At 41.2% G+C, this 27,560-nt stretch overlaps 1 protein-coding gene across 4 annotated transcripts; it reads right to left on the reverse strand.

Annotated features, from left to right (window-relative positions):
* Positions 1 to 259: 259 nt before the first annotated feature.
* mpp3a (membrane protein, palmitoylated 3a (MAGUK p55 subfamily member 3)) lies at positions 260 to 27,023 on the reverse strand. 4 transcript variants are annotated; one of them, XM_034220193.1, is made up of 20 exons: positions 26,855 to 27,023; positions 15,737 to 15,802; positions 15,500 to 15,618; positions 15,203 to 15,280; positions 14,659 to 14,739; positions 14,318 to 14,455; positions 13,937 to 14,018; positions 12,694 to 12,779; positions 11,821 to 11,895; positions 11,166 to 11,362; positions 10,137 to 10,201; positions 9,126 to 9,146; positions 8,132 to 8,173; positions 7,013 to 7,078; positions 6,032 to 6,187; positions 4,315 to 4,395; positions 3,761 to 3,854; positions 3,269 to 3,377; positions 2,913 to 3,041; positions 260 to 2,118 (listed from the first exon to the last, which is right to left on the reverse strand). In XM_034220193.1, the coding sequence occupies exons 2-20, from the start codon at positions 15,771 to 15,773 to the stop codon at positions 1,939 to 1,941; spliced, it is 1,836 nt and encodes a 611-aa protein (XP_034076084.1). In that variant the 5' UTR covers positions 15,774 to 15,802; positions 26,855 to 27,023; the 3' UTR covers positions 260 to 1,938. The 4 variants fall into 4 exon arrangements, with proteins under 4 accessions (XP_034076084.1, XP_034076086.1, XP_034076087.1 ...); XM_034220195.1 differs by lacking the exon at positions 26,855 to 27,023 and adding an exon at positions 26,773 to 26,811; XM_034220196.1 differs by lacking the exon at positions 7,013 to 7,078.
* Positions 27,024 to 27,560: the final 537 nt, after the last annotated feature.

Genomic DNA, 27,560 nt, shown 5'->3' on the forward strand with positions numbered 1-27,560 from the left:
ACTTGAGGCTCTTTTCCCTATGAAGTGCGATTAAATTATTTAGTGTTCAGCTAATCTGTCAATGTGACACAAATCTCTTCCCAGTGCAGACCAAAAGGAAACAACACTGATAGAGATGTAATGCGTGAAGGGCTTTGTGGACACGGGCGGAATTTTTAACTCACACAACAAACATTTTGACATTTGATATACAAGTATGAGGAAAGGCAGGCTTTCATAGAAAAGGAAACAATTCAAAAAAAATCTTATGACAGACCAATTATTTGACTCAGCTAGCTTTAATTATGGCACTTTGTACAGGTCATGTTATAAACTCAACATTCTGGGTTTGTCCAGAACATGAAGACATCAAGAGAACATGGCATCTTTAAAAAAAAAAAAAGCATCTAGAAGCTGCTTCATTTTAACCACACAAACAATAGAAATGTCAGTATAGAATCGTTATTCCATACTTTAGTCAAGCCACATAGATAATCGGTTTTGTGTCAATAAACCCAATAAAGTAGACTTACATTCTTACAAGTCTATTTTGATATGATACGCACATGCTGATATGTACTTGAAAGGAGCTAATGTTCTTCGTAATCGTCTCTCCGCTCCCTGCGGACTGTAAATATCCTCACCTAAAGTCATTTCAGAAATAATTGCAAAGGGACAAGATCCTTGTTCTGTGAAATTATAACATTTGAAGTTCAGCTGACACAAAGAAAAGGCTTCAACAGTCTGATTCACCTAGAGAAGAAATTCAGTTAACTTTCCTCTTGTCCATTGCTGAGCCACATCGAAGGGATAGTAACAAAAACTGAACATTTTGTACAAAAAAGAATAAATCTGAAACAAACCATTTGATTTAGCTAACTTACTCAGGGTACTTTTGAACACATGTGTTTTCATTAGTTATTAAACTGTGTCTCTTGAGAAACAGTGATCACATAAGGTTTGGCATGTTTGCTTGATAATTGAATTAAATTAGGATTTAATTAAAGTATCTGCTGATAAAGACAAAGGATTTGCAATCCATGGATATCATGTCATCCTCCCTTTTTTGTTTTTGAAAACAGGAAGTGAATGTGACATCCACACACACACTTTGTGCACGGTATTATTCTACACACAAACGGATGTGGGTTCCCAGGGATCAAAGGTAAACAGGTTGCATTGAAGTGCTACGCCATCTTTCGTTGGCACACGAGGAGGTCACATTTACAATATTTACATCTGAGACTGAGGAATCAGTTTTCATGCGTGTCCCATAAACAAACTGTTCTGTAGAAAATGAAATTCTCACATTCCATTTGATAATATTTTGTTTCCGTCCATGTGTGGAAATTATATTCAGTGAAAAAACACAGTAGTTTAAAATTACATTAACTTAACTTCATATATAATTTTCTCCTGTTTTTCTGAATGTTTCGTTGTATATAATACTGTAGAGGACCAGTAAGAATTAAGAGGAAGCATTCTGTGATGAATTGAGTTGAATAAACCTTAAAAAAACATGCTACTAAAGGTACTCCAACAAGAGTCACAATAAAGCTGACTGACTGAGCAATCCTCTGAGTGGGACCCCAAACTTGCCACTCTCTGTGACAGCGTGGGGAATTAAAACACTTCTAAAACTACAAACTTGCATCTTTCCCTTGTCTTTGAAGTAGATCAATAATTTAAAAATAATAAATATGACTTGAAGTGACAGTGACACTGTGATTTCTGGGCAACGAGAGCTATCTTCTGCTGCAGAACCCCAGACAACGAGGTATTTCTCCGACTCATCGTCTCCTTATTGTGCATTAGTTTGTGGCTGATCCTGCATCAGTCAGAGTTCAACGCCCCCCGAGGCAGGGGAGCAGGTCTTTAGGGGAGGGGTATCGGCTCATTAGGAGAGGACTGGTGCAGGATTTGGTTGAAGTGGTTGTGAAGTTCTTCTGGAAGTTAGGTTTAGGTCCGCACCCAGCTGATAGGCACCCAGAAGGACTCTCGCTCCAGCCTCTCCAAGATACCTCTCAGTTCTGCACAGGCACTGGCTGAGTCCTCCTTGATCAGGACCCGGTCCACCAGTTGTCCATACTGCTGATCAATCTGAATGGCAGACTGACGCATCTCTTGGAGGTCTTCGTCCTGTTGCAGAAAAACAAGGTAAAAGCTGGTCGTTACAGCCGGTGGCAAAAACAATGTAATTAGATCCTTTAGATCAGGGGTGTCAAACTCAAGGCCCCCGGGCCAAATCCAGCCCGCGACTTCATTTTATGCGGCCCCCAAGAGCTTGCAAAGAATATAATATGTTTATTATACGCTTTACAGAAGCAGGTTGCCCATTTAATACATGTCCCACAATGCATCTCATTTTGTGACATGCACACTGAAGAGACTTGCAATTATTTGCCCTAGACTTCTGCTTTCAGACGTAGTTAATTATGAAGTTATTACCCTATCTGATTATAATCCAATGCAGAGGCAAAAATGTAATATATTACATTATTTATATATATTATATATTTATATAGTCTTAAAGTTACAACTGGCCCTTAGTGTGCAACCTTAATGCTAATGTGGCCCGCAATGAAATTAAGTTTGACACCCTTGCTTTAGACCCTCCAATAGGTTCCTGTCAAAGGTTAACTGTTACAGTATTTATGATGTGTTTTCGGATTATTATCAGTGCTATGTATGTTGCATTTTAATGTTGTAGATGTTTAAGGTTGTGCTAATTATAGCTCCTTTAAATACAGTTGGGACATTTAAATTAGAGCAATGCTACAGTAGGAGTCACACTCTTGGCTAATGAATCTGAATCTAAATATAATTGTTGTTACATTAAACAGTACACAATACATACTGGTGTAAAATATATGCTATCTTTCTGAGCCACTGAATGGGGACACAGTTCTGCAGAGAGACATTGCAGGACTCACTGTTACGCGGCCACGCTCCCCCCCTCCTGGTGAAGTGGCAGCGCTGCGGCGACGTCTGCTCTCCGGAACACGAGGTTTGACAAATATTACATAGGGCTTGAATTCTGCTGTCCGCAGCCTCTTCAGGGCCTGGAGTGATGGAGGGTTTGCATACGATAGAGCACAGAACGGACACAAATCAGACATGATAGGAGAGGGTCAACAGAGAAACCTCAGACACAGTGAGCAGATCTGATGTGACTGCCTACATTCTGCACACTGCTGCTGCCTGCAGGATCTGTAGCGCAGGACATGACATGATACATGTGGATGAAGATTAAACATGAAGTGCTCAGCTGTTGCAGCATGACCCTCACCTCAGGCTGAACGTCCACCACACACATTTTATTCTTGGCCTGCACAGAGCGGATAGCCTCTATACTGGTGCCATACTGGTTCTCCTTGTATTCCCCATGCTCTATGAACCTGTGGAGAAACAACAAACATTTAAATCAGCAGGGAACCAATCTTATATGTTTACACATAAATTATGAAACTTTCATATTTTCTATACTAAGCAGGTTTAAGGTTTATTTTTGTTCGGGCCACAAATCATTTCTCACATGTATATTTACAAAATACTTAGTAGTATCCTAGAAATTAAGTTGTTCAAGTCCTCTGTTTCAATGTCAATGGTGCTGATAGCTTAAAAAACAAAACTGAAATATATTTTTTACACATTATTTTTAGCAGTTTCTTTGCTTAGTTCTAGGATAAATGTAGTATTTCTTAAAGGATATAGTTTCATTTTAAATCAACAATGTTCTATGTTTAAGTATACGGTACACAAAGTATCGGTGTAAACGTACTTGTTGTTTAAAGCATCTGCATCAAACTGCTGTTTGGTGACGAAGTGGTACTCCACACCCTCCTTCTCATGAGGCTTCTTGGGCCTGGTGGTATCTGTCGGAACACAACAAGGAATTTACTTGAATGTTTATTGTTGAAGCCATTTTGCATATTGACCTTATTTATATTTATAATGAAATATTATTAATGTTTTGTAAGTGTTATTTTACTATGCAGAGGATGTAATGGATTTGCCTGTGTTTATATATATATATTATTGTTATGATTGATGTTGGTGATGAATTATAGTGACATTACTTATAGGTGTGGGTTTGGCCCTTTAATTTAGGAAAGGTGAACAGGTGCTCACTATGAGTGGAAGGGCAAATAATGTTCCACCGCAAAGAAACCGCATGGTGATCTCTGCATGATACAAGTATTACGCTGTATGTTTACTATCTTCTCAGTTTTCTTTAAATAAACGGACGACAATGTATCTTTAATGTGTATGCATGTTGTCATATCATTCATTATAATATGGGTTAATTGATCATTAAGTGTGTGTATAACTCACGTGGTACAGCCACTGCAAAACGATGTGGGTTTTCAGCAATCACCCGCTGTTTGAGTTCATTGATTCGTGCTCCAAGGGATCCTTTGCAAGATTGTGTGTTGAAAGGAAAGAAAATAAACAAAACATTGATTTGACATGGATCATTTTGCTCCAACAACTATGTCATCAGTATGCTGTAACACACGCTTTTGTCCACTAGAGGTCCCTGCTGTTACAGGTCATTGATTGATTGATTGAAAAGTTTATTAACAGCTTGTATATTGGGTACAGTACAGTACAGCTCAAAACATACAATTGTTAAGGGGATGCAGACCAGAGAAAGACTTTCGTCTTGTTTACATCAGGGTCCCCCATTTCCAATTCATCATGTCATTTAAGACATATAAGACATATTTGACATACAGATGGCTTATTTACAATTTACATACAGGTGTTTTTTTACATACAGGTTGCTTATTTACAATTTTCATTTTAGATTTCGTTCTAATACATCCTAACCGGACATTTAAGACATACCAAGTCTACAGATATACAGTTAGTAACAGAGTCTAAAATGCGAGTATATACATAGATGGGGGGGGGGGAAGCTGTCCATTGTACGACAGGTTGAGATTTGTACCATTACCGGGGCCAGTTTTGCAATGCTCTCCCCCGAAGGTGCTCTTTAAGAGAGGTTTTGAAGGTAAGTATAGTTTTACTTTCCTTTACAGTTGTGGGAAGAGCGTTCCACCTTGATGTGGCATAATTGCGAAACGTGTATTCCCCCTTTTTTGTGCCAAATCTGGGTTTCACATGATTTGTGGAGCTCCCTCTGGTGTTATGATCATGGTATTCCTTGACCTTTGGGAAGAATTTTGACATGTACATGGGTACCATAGAGGTGTAGTGGATCTTGTAGACCAGGCCCATTGCAAGTAGCTGTACTCTGTCGTCTACTCTAAGCCATCCTAGGTTGTCAAAGTGGGCAGAGGTGAGGTGGGTTCTAGATGAAAGGTCAAGCAGTAGTCTGACCAGTTTATTTTGCGATGTTTGAAGTTTTATTTTTAGCGCCTTGGAGGTGCTATGGTACCATGACGTGCAAGCATAGTCATAGTACCCTTGAATGAGTGCTCCTGCCAGAGTTTTCAGGGTGTTTTTGTTTACCAGAGAGGAGATCCGGTATAGGAATCTAGTTCTTTGATTGACTTTTTTTATTACATTGGATGCCATTTTGTCACAGGAGAGGTTTGCCTCAAGAATAGATCCTAGGTATGTAATTTCCTTCTTACTTGTGACAATAATGTCGCCCACTGCATCTGAGAAGTCGTCGGATTTGCTGAGATTATGTTTCGAACCGAAGAGAATGGACTCTGTTTTACCCAGGTGTAATGATAATTTATTATCGGCGAGCCAGGTGCAGATTCTGGCGAGCTCGGAGCTGAGGGTTTTTTCAACCTGCAACCTGTTCCTGCCAGAGACCAGCAGGGCTGAGTCGTCCGCGAACAGGAACAAGTTGCAGTCACATGCTGATGACATGTCATTTACATAAATTAGGAACAGTAACGGACCTAATATGCTTCCTTGTGGAACACCACAGCTCACTGGGAGGGGGGGGACAGAGTACCGTTTACCTCCACCATCTGTTCTCTCCCCTCCAGGTAGGATTGCATCCAGCTCACCGATAGTTTATCAAAACCTATTTTGTCTAAACCTAGTCATGTGTGCCTCGGGGTCTCACCGATCAGGACCACCAGACGGGGCCTCTCATTGGGCCTCTGCTGGTAGCGGGAAACCTCTTCATAAGTCGTGTAGTCGCTGTCCCCAAAATCAGAGCCCTCTCCGGAGGAATCTTGCCTGTCCTTACGACTCAGCCGGAAACTCCTCCGTAAACCAGCTGCAGGGAAACCAGGGAAGGGAGGGAAAGAAGGAGCAGAAAGAAAAAACAAGTATTTTGTCAGATTTACTGTTTACACATGATTAGATAACATCGGTACACAACTTCACTGCCATGGTGCATTCATCTTAAAGCTTAGACAAATGTTATGAGATAAGTGCAACTGGCAAATGCTAAATCAATATTTACAATAAATTCAAGGCCAATCTACATCATGCATTAAAAAGACCTTTGTAAATAGTGCAGAGGGATAAAAATAGCTCACTCTTATTTGCAGTGTAAATACTTGATAGTGTGAGATATGAGCTGAACTCAGAGCCATTATACTTCATGCTTCAAATTGGATTACATGCAGCCGATAGTAAATGCATTAGGTGAAGCTGCTAGGGTATTACCTTGGTTGGTTATTGGCTAATGGTTACACAAGCCAAAAAATAAGATATGCGAAAAAACTAAGCTTTACTTCCATAATTCCAAGGTACCACAGGTGAGTATTTGATATACAAATGGTCATTTTGTGGCTTAAGTATTCCTTTAAATTCATGTTTATAAAAGGCATAGGCCTACAGTATAAACACCATTACAGCAGTTCAAGGCTGATATTAGTGAGCCGGAATAGACATCATTGTCCAACATAATGGTCCAAACAAGGCATGCTGCTCTGAGCGAGGCTACAGTGCTGAGGCAGGACAGACAGGACAGCCTGGCCCTGAGAAACACCGCGTCAGAGCAGAGAGTGACCAATCAGGGTCTCCCATGACCAGTACTGTCTGTTTCCCCCACCAGTGGTGTGTACCTGAGGAGGGAATGAGCCGGGCACTGTACCTGAATAAAATTCCCAGGAAAACACCTGGCCACAGGAGGGCGCCACTGCTTTACACTTAGGAGAGACTATAACTGGCGTTAGAGCATCACACAACCCAGCCTCACAGCTCCACACAGGGTGAACGAGCAGCAAACGTGCCAGGTTGAGTGTGAAATGCGTCCAACGCAGCAGGGCCCTTGTGTGTGTGTGGGGGGGAGGTTAGCAGGGTCGGTTAGTTTGATGCAGGGCGGGAGGGAAGGGGAGGTTCCAAACACTGCCAGGTGGAGGGGGGTGGGCGGAGGGATGAAGGGGAGGGTTTAAGGGTTTTACAGCTCCAAGCAGAGTGCATGATAGGAAGCACAAATACCGTTTTAATAATGTATTTTGCTTGGGAGAAGGTGCTGAGAGGTGTGTTTATATCGCTCCTTGTGCTCATCACCATTCCAGCAGCTCACAGGATGTGGGGGAGTAAATGGGGGTCTGAAGAAGGGTGAGGGAGGGACGGCCAGTTGAAGGCAAGAGAGGGGTTGAGGATAAAGTGGATTATTGTACCAGAAAGTGTTCTGTAAAGAACTGTTATTTGGTCCTAAATAAGGCGTTTTTTTTAAACAGGTCTGTTAACTTACAACCTTAGTACATTTTCATGTATTCATATTCTATGTGGGGCCTTACAAAAACACTTTTTATTCTACTAGGTGTTAAGTGTATCTATTGAACACCGTCATTTGACCCTATAAAATTATGAAAATAAATCACTTATTTATAAATGTGACAGTCTAATTTTGATTGCTTTAACACTTTGAGGTGTCCCTGAACCATCTGTTTATGCTATTGATGCAGCACTTAAGAGTTAGATGTGTTGCTTTAGAGTCTTTCCTCTGCCAAAATAAATTGAGATATTCATTTTCTCATCCATCCTCCTTCTCTTGCATTGTCTTTGAACCTGTCTCTTGAACCTTTAAAACCTTCACAACTTCCTCTTATCCCTCAACCCCGGCCCCAGACAGGTCAACCTTACACAAGCAGTGGTTTTAACCCCCCCGGCCCAGAAGCACCCAGGGAACCAGCGCACAGCCAGGCTGCAGCAGGCAAAGAGCTGACAGGGAGAAGGAGGTGGAGAAAGATGTGCACGCTCTCACCTATGTACTGTCCATTGAAATAGCCCTCACAGTCACAGTCCTCTGTAGGGAGGCAAGCAGGGAAAAGAGGGGGTAAGCACAGGGTAAGAGACCTGGAAGAGTTAAGGAGTAGGGGGGAGGTGGAAGAGTTAAAGAGGGGAGCGGGCCATGGAGGCGCTGGGTAGAGCAGGCGGGGCAGACAGGCAGCAAGCAGGCACACAGCAGGAGGCGAGGGGCGACGGGCAGCCAAGAGACAATGAAGGAACGTCGTTCGAGGCAACGTCCACTAACTAATAAGGGAGGAAGAAAAATACCAGAGGAGAGGAGAGTAGGAAAAAGTTGGCTTTCCATCATCTGGAAGCAGCCAGCTGTGTGTGAGCCGAGTCGCTGTGACCCCCAAACACACACACATGTAAATAAACCTCGCCTCCCAAAGATTCACAGCTGACGTACAAACAGTCTCACATAGAAAAAACACTACTTGTTGTCTGAATTCTGTCCTTTCAACTCATTTTATGTATGACAATATGCATTGTTTTAAGAGAATGAGAAACACAGAAGAACGTTGTAAACAGCAGATTGGGACTGCAGCAGATCAAATAAAGATGAGGAGGAAAACAGAACAAAAGATAATAGGGACAGAGAATGACGCAAAGGAAAAGAGGAGCTATTGTTATCTTTAACAACCTCTGCTTGGTTGGGCTATAGTCTCCTGGGATGCTTTTCTGCCTGCACATCACCTGGTGCGACACACACACGCACGTATACGCACACTAGGCGAGAACGTCTATTCTATATTCTAGTCTGGTGCGCTAACAGCAGGAGGGGAGGAATTAAGCTGGAAGCTAAATAAATCCCAAATGGGCCCCTTACTAACACACATGCAAGTTTTCTACACACAAACACACACATTGAGGCTTTGATGCTTCTATGAACATTTCCTTTTGAGTGTTTTGTGTAAAAATGTGTCTTTGTGTTCTAGTCCAATCATATGTGTTGCTGCACAGTTACCCACCTTTATCACATCCTTGCTCATCTGGTAGAGTTTGCAACAAAGAGACACAAAGTGTGACACATTAGAGAAGGTAAAGCTGAAGGTAGCAGATGGAAGAAGGAGAATTTGGATATTTATGAAATGAGGATTTTACTATTGAAGAGATTTATTGTCATTGCGTATGACGAGAGAAATGAGGGTAGAGGGGGAGAGGGGCGGGTCACATTTAAAGGGCCCCCGCAGGGATTTAGGGGAATGAATCAGGGAGCTGGAGGAGCATGAGGGAGGCCGAGAGAGAAGAGTCCCCCAGGCTCGCTGTAGCGTGGCGTAGCAGGGCTAGCTAACACACTGATAAGCTATTGTTGTCTTCCCTTGGCTCAGACCTAATCGGATCGTTGGCAGCTTACACGCCACGAAGAGCCACCACTCATATTACCCACTCACCTGGCGGTTTACATGCCGATAAAGTGAGAGCGTTATGTATTGTTGAGGCTTTGTTTCCCACTGGGCGTGATGTCTAACGCTGTCTAGATTATTGTCTTTTATTGTGATTGAAGTAATGTGTTTTTATTACATGTACAGCACTTTAGCTCGACCAAAAATCGCTTTTAAATATGCTTTATAAATAAAACTTGATTTGATTTGTCTGATTCGACTTAAGCTGCTCGCTGGCCAGATGGACGAACATGAAAGAGATTCATTCATAACTGTGTGATCTGTCCCTCCGTCTTATTCGCCTCTGTGCCCCTCCATCTTATTCGCATCCCTTTCAAAAACGTTGTCTACATAGCAATATGGAGAAGACGGTCAATGAATACTAATGCCTCTGAGTATGCCAATTACCAACAGAAAAGGTCAATAAATGTCAATGAAGACATTGCTGCATTTATCCAGCGGAGATATCATTGTCCCATAATGACAGTGGCCAAGTACATGAGGAGAGGAGAGGAGAGAGAGGCTGCGGGTAGTACACTACTGTGTTGATTAAATAATGCTGAAGATGCAGTTGAATCCTGAGAAGCAGAAACTTACAGGCAGGCTTTTTAGGGGATTTTGGATTCGGGAGTGTGCCCATTTTCATCCTGTAGGCCAGTCGCCTGGAGAAATATGCGGCAGAAGAGAGAGCCAGAGAGGATGGAGCAGGAAGAGAGTCATCAGCAAGCAAAAGATGGGGAGGGAATGTTAGAAAGTTGGAACAAAAGATTTCAACATGAAAGAGGAAAATACAACACAAATGAACAGATCATGAGAGCCTGGGCACAAACATGGTAAAGACCCACTGTCCATCCTCCATAAGAGGAAGGACCCAAACTGAGAGAAACACAAAACACATTTAGGTCTCTGCCTTCTTTTTTCATCTATGGGATTATTGTGTGTCTCTTTTGGGTCCTAGCCATCTATGTGTGGTCCTTATTACTCCACTTTGTGGCTTTGTTAGTTTTCTGTCTCCTTGTTGTGTTTTTGGGTCTCAGTGGTCTTTTTACGTCTCTATGTCTCGTCCAGGTGTTTTTGTTGTCTATACACTGGTTTTGTTTTACTTCGCTTTGACTTCGAGGAGATCATTTTATACTGTCACTTCAAGCTGAAGCATTGTTTCGGTTAGGCCTGTTCCGTAATTTATCAATGATGATATAATGTCAGCAAGCAGACCCGAGCATATGCTATTTTTGTTCAATCAAGCTGAAACATTTAAAGACATTTTTCTCAATCAGACTTGTTGAACATCTATTTAAACAACAAAACACCCATATACGCTTATCAGGGCCTGGATAGCTCTCTGACCTGTGTTTAAGCTGTTGTTATTACTCCAACAGACGCTGCAGTGTTTGGCAGGGATATCCCAGCCAGCTGAGATCATCTTTCTGACAGATTATGACACTAACAGTATCAGCACGACTGCTTTGATGCTCCATGTAATCATGGTTGACCCTTCAAAGTGGAACACATGAATGTGGATCTGACAGTTTACATAACATAAATACCAGCACAGTGTGGGGTCCTGGCACTTATCTATTCACACCACAGGTCGTTGGGACACATGATGTGACACCCCGCCCTCACCTCTCCTGGAACAGTTTGGAGGGGATGAGTCCAGCCCGCAGGTTGCTGTCTCCCACACGCTTGGCCTGCCACCACGTGTGGTCGTCCTGGGTCACCACCTGTAGGATGTCCCCCCGTTTGAAGGGAAGTCCTGCTTCTTGGCAAGGCGTTGCTTTGTCTTCCAAAGGGATGTAGTCAAACAATGCTCTCATATACACCTGTAATCAAAAACATGAAGCACCAAGTTCAGATGATTCTTTTATTTAGGTAATTAAAATAAAATACTTCAAAAACATGTCGGGCATTGTTTCTGATAGCAACGTTTCTGATAGGGCCGTGGGCCAGCCCACATTTACGATATTATGTACATTTTTTGTTTTCTGACACTTTGTGAGTATCCTTACACACCGGGGACACATAATTGTGTATAAAAGACATAAACATCTTTGCATGAAAAGAGACCGTTACATTTGATTTGAACCCTCTGAACATTTCTTTGGAGGCCTGCATAGACATTAAGAGTATAGAAAAAATACATATTTGTATAAAAACACTTAAAGAATTATGTATCTGTCGTGCCACTGAAGAAATGTTATAAAATATACATTTTCCCCATTCAAACTGTTTCCTTTCAGCTGCAGCTTCACAGAGCATGCTCGGTCACTCTTCCTCTCACCTTGCTCTCCTTCAGGCGGTCCTCTTCTTTAATGGCGGGGATTATCTTTAGAGTGATGGAGCCCTGGGACTGGGACTAGATCACAAATAGACAGAGGAAGTAGAGGAGGGTGTGACTGAAGCCTGGGATTAAAGACAGACACTAAGTATACTTCACTTAAAAGGCTCCCTGAGGTGGATTAGAATTGTAATGGACTAACAGTGCACCCTGTTTATAAATAAATAAAAGATGATCGGAACATTTTAGGTGGGGATTTACCTCTAATCGAGTCTTAAGGTCTTTTTAGTTTATAGTTATACTGTATAGTATTTACCTGTGCTTCCTTCTGGGACAAATACCTTGTTTACAAATATACAAAACATGGGCAGAGCATTTTTTAGTTCAGCCTACTTATATATACTATACATTTCTTATTACAATGACATAATAATAATATCGTTTTTTAATATTTGAAAGTATAGAACTTGTGAAAAAAGTGTTTTTTGAAGAGTTTTTCTTGGGTTTAAAATAGGGCTGTCACGATTGGCAAAAGTATTACATTGAACACTAATAGTTATGGTATGGTGATCCAATGTTAATGGCATTAAATACACCAGAAATATCTTGAAAACAACTACTTTGAATTCAAAAAGTCCTGATTTTAATTGTTTTTATGCATGTTGATTTGATTCTGTCCCATATAATACATAATAATAATACAGATAATACAGATAACATTGATTATAATAAAGATAAGTACCAGTATTGTTATCTTTTGAAGATAAAATGGTTTTAAGTGCCCAGTTTAAATTGAAAATAATTGTTTCATTATATTTTATGTTGCCAATCTACAGCAGCCTTTCTTCAAATCTACATCAGAACGTTGGGCCTTACCAGCAGCTGACTGATCTCATCGGGCCTCTTCTGGATGACAGAGACTCCGTTGACCTCCCTGAGTTCATCTCCTACATGCACCAACCCTGTGAGGACGAGGGACCGCATGAAGACAGACTGCGCAGACAGACACATCAATGACAACAGAAGAGTCTTCCCTGGGTCTTTGGGGTTTATCACTCGTATCTAAAATCGTTGTCAGATCCACAGATACGAGCCGCGTCTATCATCAGCTGTGATCTATTTAGCTGCAGCCACAACAATGAAATCAAAGGCTGAGTGAAGTCAGATCAATACGCTTTCCCCTCAGGACAGAGAAGAACATAGCAGACACACTATTGTACAATCAAACTCAAATATAGTTTTCATTTACAAAGAGACCTGAGGCTGATTCTGAAATCACTCTACAGCTTCTGTCTCCACACTGACAAGAGCTGTTCCCATCACTTGACGCAGCAAGAAAACAGAGGAAGACATAAATGTATGCAAACACTGATTGGTTCAGTTGTCCATCATGCATATTTCCGTTTCCAATGCCAAACATACACCTTTATGTCGCTGAGATTTCCGATATTTCCATGGTAACGCCCATGAAAGGACCTTTGCTGAGTCTGTGTAGTGTGATTGATTCACTTCGCACTATCTCTGCTGCGTAGCTCTCACATTGGTCTCACTTTCATTACTGTATCAGGTTTTGATTTGTTGTTCCTTACATATACAGTATATTTTGTGTGAACAAGTGTCACTGATTTCCACTGGTTGCAAGAAGGCAAATGCCATCACACTGCTGAAAAAATCAGGAGCCTCCTGAGGTGTTTTGGCGGCTCATCTTCATGAAAGCTGCGTATTGGCCGACTTTCATGCTGTAAACGTTTTTGCATTTCCTGCTTCTGCGTTTTCTATTTCTTAAATGATTGGGCATTAGCAAAACATTTACCGAAAAAAAAAAGGATTTGCACATCTTTAACACAAAGCAATATCTACTAGGGACAGCTCGTCATAGGGTACACGTCCTTAAACTGTAAGTAAAAGATGTGGTGATTAAATTGTTATTAACCCGGCACAGAATGTTTTATTGGAACATTTTTAAAGCACTAGGGAGGTAAAATGTATTTAATTACTTTAACTACCCCTTGCCTTTGTTTAAGCCCTAAGGTTTGGAACTAAAGGTGCTGTTAGTCTATTGTTGAGACACAGCTTGTAGAAAGCCCAAAGGGACAAAATGAAAAGAAGCATCATCTACCACTTCGGTCGGCTGCTCCTCCTCTCATGATCCGAGCCACGACCACCACCCCAGTGGCTTCGTCCCGCCTGATGGTTGCTCCCTAAGGAACAGATCAACAACATCATGATCAGTAAAAAGCAGAAGGTCTGAATCCCATAATCCTTTTCATCCAGTTGTCCACTCTAAACCTTCACAACTCAGGGGGAGGTGTGTGGGGCAGTGGACTAGTGCGTTGGTGTTCGGATCAGGGGAGCACAGGTTCAAACCCCACTGCAGTCAGCATGTTGTTGTGTCCCTGGGCAAGACACTTCCCCCCAAATTGCTCCTGTGGGGATTGTCCACAGTATTGAGTATGTAAGTCGCTTTGGATAAAAGCGTCTAACATGTAATGTAACTCACCAGAGGCTCTTTGTTCTTCACCAGCCTCACAATCTTCACCGACTCTTCATCCAGCTCGTCCTCAAAGTCATCGGGGAGCGGTGGCAGCACAGGATCAAAGTTCTTCTGCGCCACCGTGTCATGCACCGAGAGCACGGCCTGATGGGACATAAGACAGACGTGCTGAGAATACGGTTCTGACATTAAGCGGCATAGGAGCAGGGACTGCAGCCAGATGTCTATAAACACCTTCAGAGAGGAACATTATTGTCTATAGGAAATCTGGCCACATGAATATACACTATTGCTACATCTCCTTACTTTCATACTACTGTATGACCAAAAGATAAAATCGTGTTTACCTTGAGATGTGGTGAGGACAGCAGGTGCAGCAGCTCCTTCTCCTCTGTGCTCATTGGTCCGCTCTGCAGCTCCTCTGTCACCTGCCAATCACAAACCAAATAAGCTGTGACCTGGTGTGAACCTGTGCATGTGTATACTGGTAATGCACACTGCAGTTTACTGGAGAATAATTGAAGATAGATTGACGGCAGACGTGAACACAGGGGAAGATAAGTAGCGGCTAAGGTCAGCAGTTTCCCCGCTGATAACTGGTAAGAGCGAGAGAGCAGCAGGATATGGAGTTTCATTAGATGGGCATCGGGATGATTCAGCACTTTGAGAACATTAAAATTCACTTTTGATACCGACATTGCTTTCTCTGTCGGGGCTAACTCATTGTGACTGACTTCTGTGCCCAAGTGGGGAAAAGTAATTTAGCTTGTGTGTGTGTGTGTGTGTGTGTGTGTGTGTGTGTGTGTGTGTGTGTGTGTGTGTGTGTGTGTGTGTGTGTGTGTGTGTGTGTGTGTGTGTGTGTGTGTGTGTGTGTGTGTGTGATGAACTTACATCCTCTGCCAGAGAAGAGGCACTGTGAAGGACGGGGGTTGGACTCTGTCTCTCATACTGTCTCAGCTTCTCATGGATCTGCAACACAATGACATGTTGTCTATTAGAGGGGAGGGTTTCAGGAATGAATGCAAAGTTTAAAAAGGACCACAAAATCCACTTAACAAACTTTTTTCCTGAGCATATTTTCAAATTGTGCATGTTAAAACAATGGTAGAAAGCTGTATAATATGTCTAAATGTAAATAATGTTACTTGTGAGATCAGACTTTGGCACTGAGTATTAACACTTCCTCACCTTCATCAGGTATCCCAAGCTCCTCTCACTGAAGACGTCTTTGAGGAAGACCATGTCCTCTTTGTGATTGGCGTCGGGCCGCAGCTGAGAGGTCAGCAGGGCCAACGTTTCATGAAGCCCTGCAGAGGAGAGGAATAAGAAAATACAACATGTTCATTAACATAAACAGATGGACCACAGCAAGCTTCCAGCAGTACGGGACAGTATGTGTGGAGCGTCTGTGCAAACTCCTCTCACCCGCTCCTGCTGTGAGGACCGGCATGGCTTCTTTCATGGGTCAGTGAGGTGAAGAGGGGAGGAAACCTGGGAGGAGGAGAACGAAAAAGTATTATCAACATTTCCATACAAATGCTTTCAGTCCAAGAGGATATAGGCCTACTTACAAAAAGGTAAAAAAGAAAAAGGTAATGGTATTTTTGATTGTGTGAGCGTGCACAACTGATGTAAAGGCATCCGGAGACCCATGTGCTATAATTATAGCCGTATATCATCTCCTTGTAGGCTTTATGCTGTAAATCCAGGCAACGTTTTTCTATATTGAAGTGCAGTAACCTCATATGCGCACATGTAGGTATGTATGCGCAAGTCAGCTGGCTCTATAGAGCCATACTACCAAGATAAACAGCCCTTGCTGGTACTATTAATCACGCCGAGGCTCAGCGGGCCCTGTGAGCGTTGTGTTGGTGTGTATGAGTGCAGGAGAGTGGGATTGTATCTGGCACAAAACCTACATGGAAATACTAGAGCTGTAATAAATAATTGGAGGTGTTGAAGCTTCATTCATCACTTTAACATTAAGGCTGTGCAGCTTTCATACTTTAGTAAGTCTTTTGTTCGAACCCTGTATTTATGGTGTTTGCAGATAAAGATTAGCCTCCAATAATATTATGAGTATTATACCTTTTGTAGAATAAGAATCTGGTGGTGGCTGCGCAGGATTGTTTCTGACTGCTCCAAAATGTCTAATAACAGTGCATTGCAAAGTCCAAAAGTCAAAATGTATAAAATAAAAGCATTTTCTTAAATTCACAAAATGTTATTATGAAATTAAATATTCTGCTTCAATCCAAGATTGTTGGCATTTGGACTTTAAAAAAAAAAGAAAAAAAAACATTGCTCTCCTGCTTTCTGCACACAGAGGGAGGCATGCACCTGTAATCATGCCGCAATCAAGCAACAATCTCACAGCACCATCATTAACATTTATACAACCACAATATTTTAATTAACAATTTCATTTAAGGGTTTTGAAATGTTTTATGCTATCACATTATAAAAAATACCAACAAAACGTAGGCTATACCATTTTTTCTTTTGAATACCTCAACAGGAGCTTCAAATGAAAAACAATGACATTTGGTACAGCCCTGGAAATAAAAAAAAGCTGTGTATCACACAGTACGACAGATAACTGCGGTAACAATTATTTCTGAATAACTAACATCTCATAAATCAGCGGTACGTACGACCCTCTCACACACAACTGCATGGGACAGTTATCTACATACAGTAGTTGCATACTAAGAACACCATTTTAGTTCTGTATAATGGACTACATTACATTTTCTTGCAGTATACACACACTGTAGAATAACTTTCTTTACACATCTGTATTCATATGCTGACAGATATAGGAGTGAGTCAAAAGATACTGTCAGCTAAAGCACTGCTGGATTATTGCAGCCACCACCAATCAATATCTCGTTACTCCAATCAATATTCTCCATACTTCCTGCCACTGGGAACACAAGTCAATAACATAAACCACAGACTTCATCATATTACGCTAGGAACCGATGAAAAACAGCAGCAAAACCAAAAATGCAGCAAACCCAAAAAAACAAAGCTGCTAAGGAGTATTAGCATATTGGAAGAAGTGGTAATAATTATAAATAAACAGTTTTGGTCTACAATAATGTTGAGGACATAGTTAACTATGGGCTTGTTTGAGATTATTTTTAAACACATCTATGTAGAGAATTACATATTCTACACATATTTCCTCAAAAGATGTACGTGTGTTGAATCTATTTAGAAAAGAGGCTTGAGCTGTCTGGCAGTATTGTGGTGGTCTGTTTAGTATGTGTACATAAAATAAACATAAGCTTTACAACGGATTAATTCAGTGTAGGGCTGTTTATGGGTCTGCCACTGTATGGAGGCCTGCCATGATGATGCATCTTGTATTGGTGTATTTCCTTGCATACAGACTACATTTTATGAATAATAAAGTTTACAAAACTGATTTTCTTTGTTCAGTGGCCACTATTCAATCAATAAATCTAGAAGCATGAACTGCTGGTTACCGAAGCGCCACACTGAACAGGTTTGTGGACTGTCAGTGTTTTGTATGACATGACATGGGCTAATGCACAGTATGGAGAAACAGGTGTATACAGTAGCAGTGGCATACAGGCAGCTTACAGTCAGTAACATGCAGGCAAGATGATCAGATACAAGAGCAAAGGGCTAAGGCAGGCAGGTGGCCGGGACAGGAACACGGCTGGAAACAAATGACATAGAAAATCCTGTTTATTTTGGGGCTAATGATAAGCATCTGTGCCTGTAGGTCGTATGGTGTTCAGACTGCAGTGGCAGCAAGACAACAGGTGAGAGATAGCAAGACTGCTAATGGAAACACAGACAAACTAAACAAAACAGGGTAAGATTAAGAAGAGAAGGACAGAGGAGATTAAGAAAGGTTACCTCAAACAGTCTATCAAGATGTGTGAAAGATGGGGAAAAGGCATCCTATACAGCTGCTTAAAGGCAACAAATGGTTTCTATTTTGCAGGAATGCACTTTTCTCTCTCCTCCCAAATCATTTCTAAAGTGTATCCTTGTGCTTTGAAGGTACATAATCAGAATATGATTAACCTCAGCAGAGACAGAGTGAGACAGCAATGAGCTCATGAATAATGCACAGAGAACATATTACAGAGCCAGAAAGAGGGATGAGGAGTAGATGAGGAGGGAGGCTGCTCTTCTATTTTGCCTTTGTTCTGTCAGGAGAATCAGTGGGTTCAACATACAAGAGAGAGTCTCTTTTTTTTCAAGTGTCAGCAAGGATTTTCTCCACAAAACCTCACTATATTTTACTCGGAGAGGATGGAATACAAATCGTTGTCAATACAGCGTCTCTATGGCAAAGTTCTTCACTCTGCATATCAATAATCACTTTCACTGATGTTTTATAACAATAACAAACATCTTCAGCAAAGACACCCTTCAAAAGTTTCCTACCATCTTCTCCCATCCATCTTGTGAAATTGTAGAGTTTCAGCGCTGGTTGTCTTGGTGGTGCCCAGCAAACAATGTGGGCTTCGTAAATAATTGGACAGCCTTCTGGGGAAAACCTGGTCTGATTAAGAGAGACGGCATTCATCCTACTTTGGAAGGTGCAAATCTCATTGCGGCAAACATTTCAGGGCTTTGTGGACTTAATCCATGACAAACTGGAGTTGAGACCAGGAGGCGGAGTCGCAGTCTTACACGCTTCTCTGCGCACTCTCCTGGGCAGTCATCGATAGGAATCCCGAACCCAAAAAAATACCCAATATTAACGGTGTGTGTGTCTGCCCAAGGACAATTTAAGGTAAAACCTAATAGAGGTGTCATACATAATAACCTAATAAAAGTAAATGTAACAACTACTACAGTGCAACAAAACAGGAAGATTACAGTAAATGTGGTCTCTTAAACATAAGATCTCTAGCATCTAAAGCAATATTGGTAAATGATTTAATATCAGATTATAATATTGATATATGCTGTCTCACTGAAACTTGGTTGAGACATGAAGAATATGTCAGCATAAATGAGGCCACTCCACCCAGCCATATCAATACTCATATTGCCCGAGGCACGGGCCGAGGAGGTGGAGTTGCAGCAATCTTTGACTCAAGTTTACTTATCAATACTAAACCAAAATTAAATGATACCTCCTTTGAAAGCCTCGTTTTTAGTCTTACGCATCCGACCTGGAAAACTTTGCAGCCAATCTTATTTGTTACAGTGTACCGTGCACCAGGTCCTTATTCAGAATTCTTATCAGAATTCTCTGAGTTTTTATCAACTTTGGTTCTTAAAACAGATAAAGTAATTATCGTAGGTGACTTTAATATTCATGTTGACTGTTACGACCCCCTCCACTCCACTAGAGGTCTCTGTCTTTGTGTTCTGCTTGCTGGCTCTTGTTTGTGTTTCAGGTGATCAACCTGATGAGCAACACCTGGGCCGTCTACATAAAAGGCCAACACCAACCCATACTGCGCTCTCACTCTTCTGTTGGACACGGCCGCGTCTTTGTTTCTGCACATTTTCACACACCCATACACGCAACCATTACTGATAACTGACTTCCACATTTATTAGGTTTCTTTGAAGACCTTTGGTTTTTGTGGTATTGTAAATAAATATGCTTTTTGTTACACTTAACTTGTCTAGTCTCCCATCTTTGTTGCAGCCTATGAGCCAGGCTGTAACAAATAGGGACTCGTCCGGGATCTGAACCTGGGACCTCTCGCCAGGCTGTAACATTGACGATGATAAAAATAGCCTTACTGTTGCATTTAACTCTATATTAGATTCTGTTGGTTTCTGTCAGAGTGTAAATAAACCAACCCACTGCTATAATCACACTCTCGACCTTGTTCTAACTTATGGTATTGAAATTGAGCAACTATTAGTCGAACCGCATAATCCTGCTTTATCCGACCATTTCTTAGTAACTTTTGAAGTACTGTTACTAGACTACAAAGCATTAGTCAAAAGCTCCTGCAGCAGAAACCTATCTGTTAGTGCTATAGCCAAATTTAAAGAATGTACACCACCCCAAATTGATCATGTTGTTGATAGTGCTATCGATGCGCTGCGAATCAAATTAGACTCTGTTGCTCCTTTGAAAAAGAAGAAAATAAAACAACATAGATTAGCTCCATGGCATAATGCCGAAACCCGCAAAATAAAGCAAAAGTCGAGACAACTTGAAAGGATATGGCGTTCCACTAAACTTGAAGAATCTCGTTTAATTTGGCATATTACTCTCAATGAATGTAAGAAAGCACTGCGTAAAGCGAGAGCAGCTTACTACTCTTCATTAATAGATGAGAATAAGAATAATGCAATATTTATTTTCAGCACTGTAGCCAGGCTGACAGAGAGCCATAGCTCGATTGAGCCTTATATTCCCATAGCACTCAGTAGTAGTGATTTTATGTGCTTTTTTAACGATAAAATTGTTACTCTTAGAAACAAAATTAATGACCTCTTGCCTTTCACCAGTATAGTGTTATCAACAGCTCCCGGAAACGTAAGTTCTAATATTACACTAGATAGTAAACTAGAATGCTTTTCAGCCATTAACCTTGAACAATTAAATTCAATGATTCTCTCTTCTAAACCATCAACGTGTATGTTAGACCCAATTCTAACTAAGCTGTTGAAGGAAGTTTTTCCATTAATTAGCACTTCTTTATTAAATATTATGAATATGTCTTTATTATCAGGCTATGTTCCACAATCATTCAAAATTGCAGTGATAAAACCGCTTCTTAAAAAGCACAACCTCGATCCAGAGGTTTTAGCCAACTATAGACCTATTTCTAATCTTCCGTTCCTCTCAACAATTCTTGAGAAAGCGGTCGCAAAACAGCTGTGTGATTACTTAAAAAACAATGATTTATTTGAAGATTTTCAGTCTGGCTTTAGAACACATCATAGCACAGAGACAGCTCTGGTTAAAGTCACAAATGACATTCTAATAGCCTCAGACAAGGGACTTGTCTCTATTCTTGTTTTGCTCGATCTCAGTGCTGCATTTGATACTATCGACCATGATATCCTATTGCAAAAAGAACTTAGTTGGCATACAGGGAACTGCTTTAGGCTGGTTTAGGTCCTATCTATCTGAACGCTCTCAGTTTGTACGTGTCAACTGTAAGAGAATATTTTAATCTGATCTTGATTATAGAGTTTCTTACTGTTTCTTAGAATCTGTGATATTGCAAACATTCTTTGTATTAAAGTCAAAGCTCCTCTCTGAAACTTGAGGTCACAGGTCAAAAGCTTCGCCCCTTTCCTGTGGGGGAAGGGTCCAGGCCTGCCTGCATTTTGCGGGACAAACAGATTATTGTCTCACATCTGCTATTGATTAGGTAAACGCGGGTTCTGATGGCTCCGCCTCTTCTCATGTTGATGCGTGCTGTGGTTTCTTTGTGTCAGAGATGGCTTGGTGGGTGCACAGAGATGTGTGAAACGAAGTAATCTCCCCGGCTGTATTAATGTACTTGTAAAATAAACTCTCAGTGCTGTGGCTAACGACGATCCAGTCTCCTTCATTCCACCTCAACATTGCAACACAGAAGTTTTCATCACATCAACGATGAATCTTCCACGCAAACCAAAGTTAGCCATGGAGTGCCACAGGGCTCAGTGCTCGGACCTATTTTGTTCACATTATATATGCTTCCGTTAGGCAATATTATAAGGAATCATTCTGTAAACTTTCATTGTTATGCGGATGATACTCAACTATATTTATCAATCAAGCCTGATGAAATTAATCATCTAAATAAAATTCAAGACTGCCTCAAGGACTTAAAAAAATGGATGACCTTACATTTTTTGATGTTAAACATGACCAAAACTGAAGTTATTGTACTTGGCCCGAAGAATCTACGAAACAAATTATCTAAAGATATACTAATTATGGATGGCATTAATTTGGCCTCCAGTGAGACTGTAAGGAATCTTGGTGTTATATCAGGATTTATCCTCTAACACCCACATAAAATCAATTTCAAGGACCGCCTACTTCCATCTACGTAACATTGCAAAAATCAGGCATATCTTGCCTCAAAACGATGCAGAGAAACTAGTCCATGCATTTGTTACTTCAAGGCTGGATTATTGTAACTCTTTATTATCAGGGTGTACCAAGAAGTCAGTCAAGTCGCTTCAGCTGATTCAAAATGCTGCAGCTCGTGTACTAACCAGAGTTAGGAAAAGGGACCACATTACTCCTGTTCTGGCTGCCTTACACTGGCTCCCTATGGAACACAGGATAGAATTTAAAATTCTTCTTCTCGCCTACAAAGCCCTTAATGGGCAGGCGCCATCTTACCTTAAAGAACTCATTATACCCTACTGTCCTATTAGGGCATTGCGTTCCAAGAATGCAGGGTTGTTGGTTGTTCCTAGAGTCTCTAAAAGTACAATGGGAGCCAGAGCCTTTTCTTATCATGCTCCACATTTGTGGAATCAGCTTCCAGTTTGTGTTTGGGCGGCAGACACCCTATCCGTTTTTAAGAGTGCGCTTAAGACCTTCCTTTTTGATAAAGCTTATAGTTAGGGCTGATTAGATTCAGCCCTCAGTTTTGCTGATATAGGCTTAGTTTGTCGGGGGACATCTTACTTCTTCCTTCTCTCTGTCTATACCTGTGTACTCTCATGTTCCGATTAACCCAGCTTCCCTAAATTTCTTTCTTTTTGGTGTCTATATACGCCGGGATCCGGAGTCATGGATGATCCTGCGGTCCTGTGTCCTGGATCGCGAGCCCTGGATCTTGAGTCGTGGCTGTGGTCCTGGATCATAAGTCCTGGATGGATATCCTCGTGGATTCATCTTCCTATTATACACACATGCATTTCCAAACATTTGGACTACCTATGTTGCAAATGTATTATCTTTTCAATTTACACACGGCATCTATTGCACGTCTGTCCGTCCTGGGAGAGGGATCCGTCCTCTGTTGCTCTCCCTGAGGTTTCTCCCATTTTTCCCTTTAAACTGTGGGTTTTCTCCAGAAGTTTTTCCTTGTACGATGTGAGGGTCTAAGGACAGAGGGTGTCGTATTGTCATACTGATATTCTGTACAAACTGTGAAGACCACTGAGACGAATGTAACATTTGTGATATTAGGCTATATAAATAAACATTGATTGATTGATTGATTGATTGATTGATTGATTGATTGATTGATTGATAGAGTTGAGTGGAATACATGGGCAAAACAATGGAATGTCTCACTGTAATGTTCAAAGTGCACAATTATAGTACTTTAAAGATATTGTGTGAATGGATTTGTCATCCATCAACAATGGAGGACTTTACACTAATGGAATGTTATTAAGAGCTCTGTGCTTTTCATTATATGTTGTTCATTATCATATTTATTGCCACTATCCTCCTTTATTTCCAACACATATTTAAGTCTTTTTGTTGTGAATATTTTTTTTGAAATGAATTGCAAATAAACATCCACAGCTCTGAGAAAAAATCTGAGAAAATAAGAAGCTTTTCATACAATGGAAACACTTCTAGGCCAAAACACGTTCAAAAAAACTCTTCAGATAACTAGTATGGAATAAACTTGTAATATAGAGAATGCATGGACTCAATGTGGAGTAATCTGATTTTGGTGATTTATGAGGACATTTTACATATCCCAGGGAAGGGATATCGAGACAAAACGTTTTCTTTTGGGAATACATTTGAATGTATTGCTACTACAGGGTAAATACATGAGGGCATGACTCATGACTGTGAGCACTGCAGTTCCTGACCTTTTGATGCCTTAGGAGGACCACCCGATTTGAAGAAAACTAAAGAAACTGAGGAGAAAACCCTTTTAAATGTATTTAGGATTAGTTCAGGGAATTACAACTAACTGTCCTGGGAGAATGACAACATCGTCTGAGTTTATGACGACGTGGTGATGTCATCACTGAGGGGCATTGTGGGAGAACTTTTAAGTAGAGTGGGGTTATATTAAGGAAGAAGGGGATAGATTGAGGTAACTGTGTTCGACTCTTTTAATTTTAGGGGAAGAAAATAATTTTGTTTTCCATAGTTGCAGTTTGATCAGAACTATAGGTTGTTGGAAGAATCACTATTGGAATCAGTAAAGAGACATAAGTAGATTGTACAAACATCCCAAAGCTCTATTGTACTGTAGTTTTTAGTGGGGCAGTGAAGAGTTGTATTGATGGTACAAAAAAAAGCTAGATTCTCTTCATAGTTTTCAAATTAATCAGTAATACACATTTGTGTATCAAAGTTGGAATCCACATACCATTCAACATAGATTCACAGCATAATGATTTGTTTCCTGAGATTCTATCGTACCCGTTTTAAATCTTGTTTTTTGCAGTTCATGCTGATGCTCTTATGTCTTTCACCGGGAGGAAAACACCATTTTGTTTCTCTATGTATTACTGCTCTGTATAGATGACATTTAAGTCCCCATTATCCTTATCTTGTGTTATACAACTATACTAGTAAACAGGTGTTCCTGGCTCAGAAAGAACAGCACTCCTGCTATCTTACATCACTTCAAAAACATGACTACAAACATCAAATCAACAAAACGTCACTGAGCCATAAATAAACTCAGACATCACACTTTTTGCATTTCATCCAAACAGAAAAAAAGACTTTTTCAGTTCAAATCGAGTTAAGAGCTTAGCTGCAGATCACACAAACATGATGGAGCCTCAGTGAGGTCAGAAGTCAGCTGATCAGATAACAGCCTGCGTCATACAACGTTCATCTAGACTCATTTTGCTGAATTGCAGACAGATCAGCCATTAGTACCGCAGTCAGTGCATTAATAACATGATCTGTAAACCAAAATAACACCATGTAAATCTCAGTTGTTTTATCCACACATCATGTGATTATGCATATATCGATAAGTAGTTTTACAGCCATCAACCAATAGGAACACACAACCAACAAAATCCTACTTCATCCATACTCTAGCTTTTAGGAAGGAAGTTGGGATGGATAATTATAGAAGAGGCTGGGGTTTACTTCTACATACTAAGTGTCTAAGTTTCTGGTGGATGATAATCTGTGTCTAACCATAACAGAGCAGTTTTATTTCCCCACAAAGTTAAGGCACAAACAAGACTTGATAAGGTTTTATGAAAGACCATGGGATTGGGTTTTAATGACTATTTTGTCCAGGTTAGGGGACGACCAGTCTTGCTTTAAAAACAACGTTGGTTGGAAACACAAATTGAACAACAGTCTCCCTTCTTAACAAATATGTGTTGATCTGTAACACCATCACCTGACTTCCTCTTTTTCTCCAATACAATCACTACAGCCACTTCGCCAAGTAATATAAACATGTGTTGTTTTATAGAAACAACTCAGACTGTTATTCTTGTTAGGGAGACAGTCTCCATTGTTTATATTCTGGGAGAATATGCCTCAGCAGCCCTCTATGTATATCGAAAGGCTGCTGAAGACAAAATGTGCCATCTGTGCCGGTTATCGTGATGCCTGTGAGGGTAGAGGGTTCATCAGAAACACCTCCTCAATCCTAACAGCTCTTTTTTTAAATGTATTGTCTGCAATGCTGTGAAAATGTGCCTTGGCATCGAGATGGTAAAACAACAAATGCTTGGTCAAGCTGTTCTCAGCAGGCTGCATCTCAGAGACTGTTTCCCTTCGCCAAGACGACGAGACCCTGCTCCTGTCTGAGCGACATGCTTTTACAATATGGTGGAGGATATTATTTCTGCAGTCACAATACAGGAAACAATTTAACCGAGCAGTGAGGAAAGGAGCAAGAGGTTGGATGATCGTTTTGCACTGCAGCCTTTCACTGCATACTTACACAACACAGGCAAATAACACACACTGGTGGATGGTATATATACACATACGTGTCCACACACACAGCTGAGTGACAACATCTCGGTCAGGACATGGAGTGTCTTGGCTCGACTCCTCACTGCTTCGAGAATGAACATCACTCTCACGCTGCTAATCCAGTGCCCTGACAGTAATGGGCGGCAACAGTAAGCATGTTTGGCCAGCACCCAACATGCCTTTCACACACGCACGCACACACCTTCCCCAGCTGCACCCATCGTATAATCTCAGAGGCCGGGTGTGGTCCATTAGAAACTTATATCATCCCCATCACGCAGGGAAAAATGATGATGTTGACAGCTGACACACTCCTGCATACTGTCACTCAAATGCTAAACCCCTCTCCCCAATCTCCATACACCCACTCCCTCACTGCTGCACATCAAAGCACAGGCAGATGTTTACTCCCTTCAGTTGCTCTTTTTCTCTCCTCTCTTACTTCCTAATGTCTGTGGAGCATAATGCCGGCCCTTCATCCCTCCCCTACCCTCCCTCCCTCCCTTGTTTTCTCTCCTCCATCTCTCTGCATCCCTCTGCAGTGCTACGGCTCTCTGCTCTCCTCTCATACATCCTGCCGTCAGACGGAGAAAGAAAAAGGAAAACACACCCTGGATGAATAGCAGCTTGTCCAATTCCTCGTGTTCAGCCTGGAAACCAAGGCGTTAAACACACAAACATGGCCTGCTTACCTTCTCTTCTCTCTGTCTCTCCTCCTCTCTCGCTCTCTCAGTGTGTGTGTGTGTCCCTCTTGACTGCAGCCACACGGTTTCTCTCGCTCTGATTCCTCCTCCTTCCTTCTTCTTCCTCCTCCTCTGTTCTGCTGCTCTCACAAACCTGCTACTGCCGCCTCTTCCCCTCTCTTTCTCCCTCTCTCAGCTCCTCCCCTAACCACCCTCCTCCCTTTACATGCTCTGATGCTCTCTCCGGTCACAACATCAGCGGATGAAGAATGCTATAGAAAGGCTGAGATTTTGTATTTTGCTGCCTGTGAGATTCTATATCTCCATTTTGTGTTTTCATTGAATTCAAGTCACGCGGTTAGGCATTTCTTTTTCTGGAAGTGAAACCTATAGGGCCAATAACATCACGTACAGCTGTTTTGCTGCTGCACACCAGAAGATATTTTGAAACAAGATGTTCTTTTTTTTTTAAAGACAGAAGCCAATTCCGGCATATCACCTGACTAGTTTAGCACAACACACACACAAAGTAAACGCGTCAATTTAAAATGATTTGAATGATCTTACAGTTGAATTAACACCTCTCTTAAACGGTTTAAACATAAAAGCTGAACATAACCTTCATGAAGGTTAATTTGACTGCGTGTGTATACAGTGTATAAAACAATGAAAAGCAACATTAAACATGATCTAATTGATATTCTTTATATTAACA

The sequence above is a fragment of the Gymnodraco acuticeps genome, unplaced genomic scaffold, assembly GCF_902827175.1.
Source record: "Gymnodraco acuticeps unplaced genomic scaffold, fGymAcu1.1, whole genome shotgun sequence".
Lineage (NCBI taxonomy): Eukaryota > Metazoa > Chordata > Actinopteri > Perciformes > Bathydraconidae > Gymnodraco > Gymnodraco acuticeps.

Excerpts from the sequence above, each read along its gene's own strand:
- mpp3a (XM_034220193.1), bottom strand. The coding sequence starts at position 15,773 with ATGAAAGAAGCCATGCCGGTCCTCACAGCAGGAGCGG. Across the intron at positions 15,281-15,499 it reads GCTTGGGATACCTGATGAAG|ATCCATGAGAAGCTGAGACA; the intron begins GTGAGGAAGTGT and ends ATTGTGTTGCAG. Across the intron at positions 12,780-13,936 it reads AGGAGCAGCCGACCGAAGTG|GGTTGGTGCATGTAGGAGAT; the intron begins GTAGATGATGCT and ends TCGTCCTCACAG.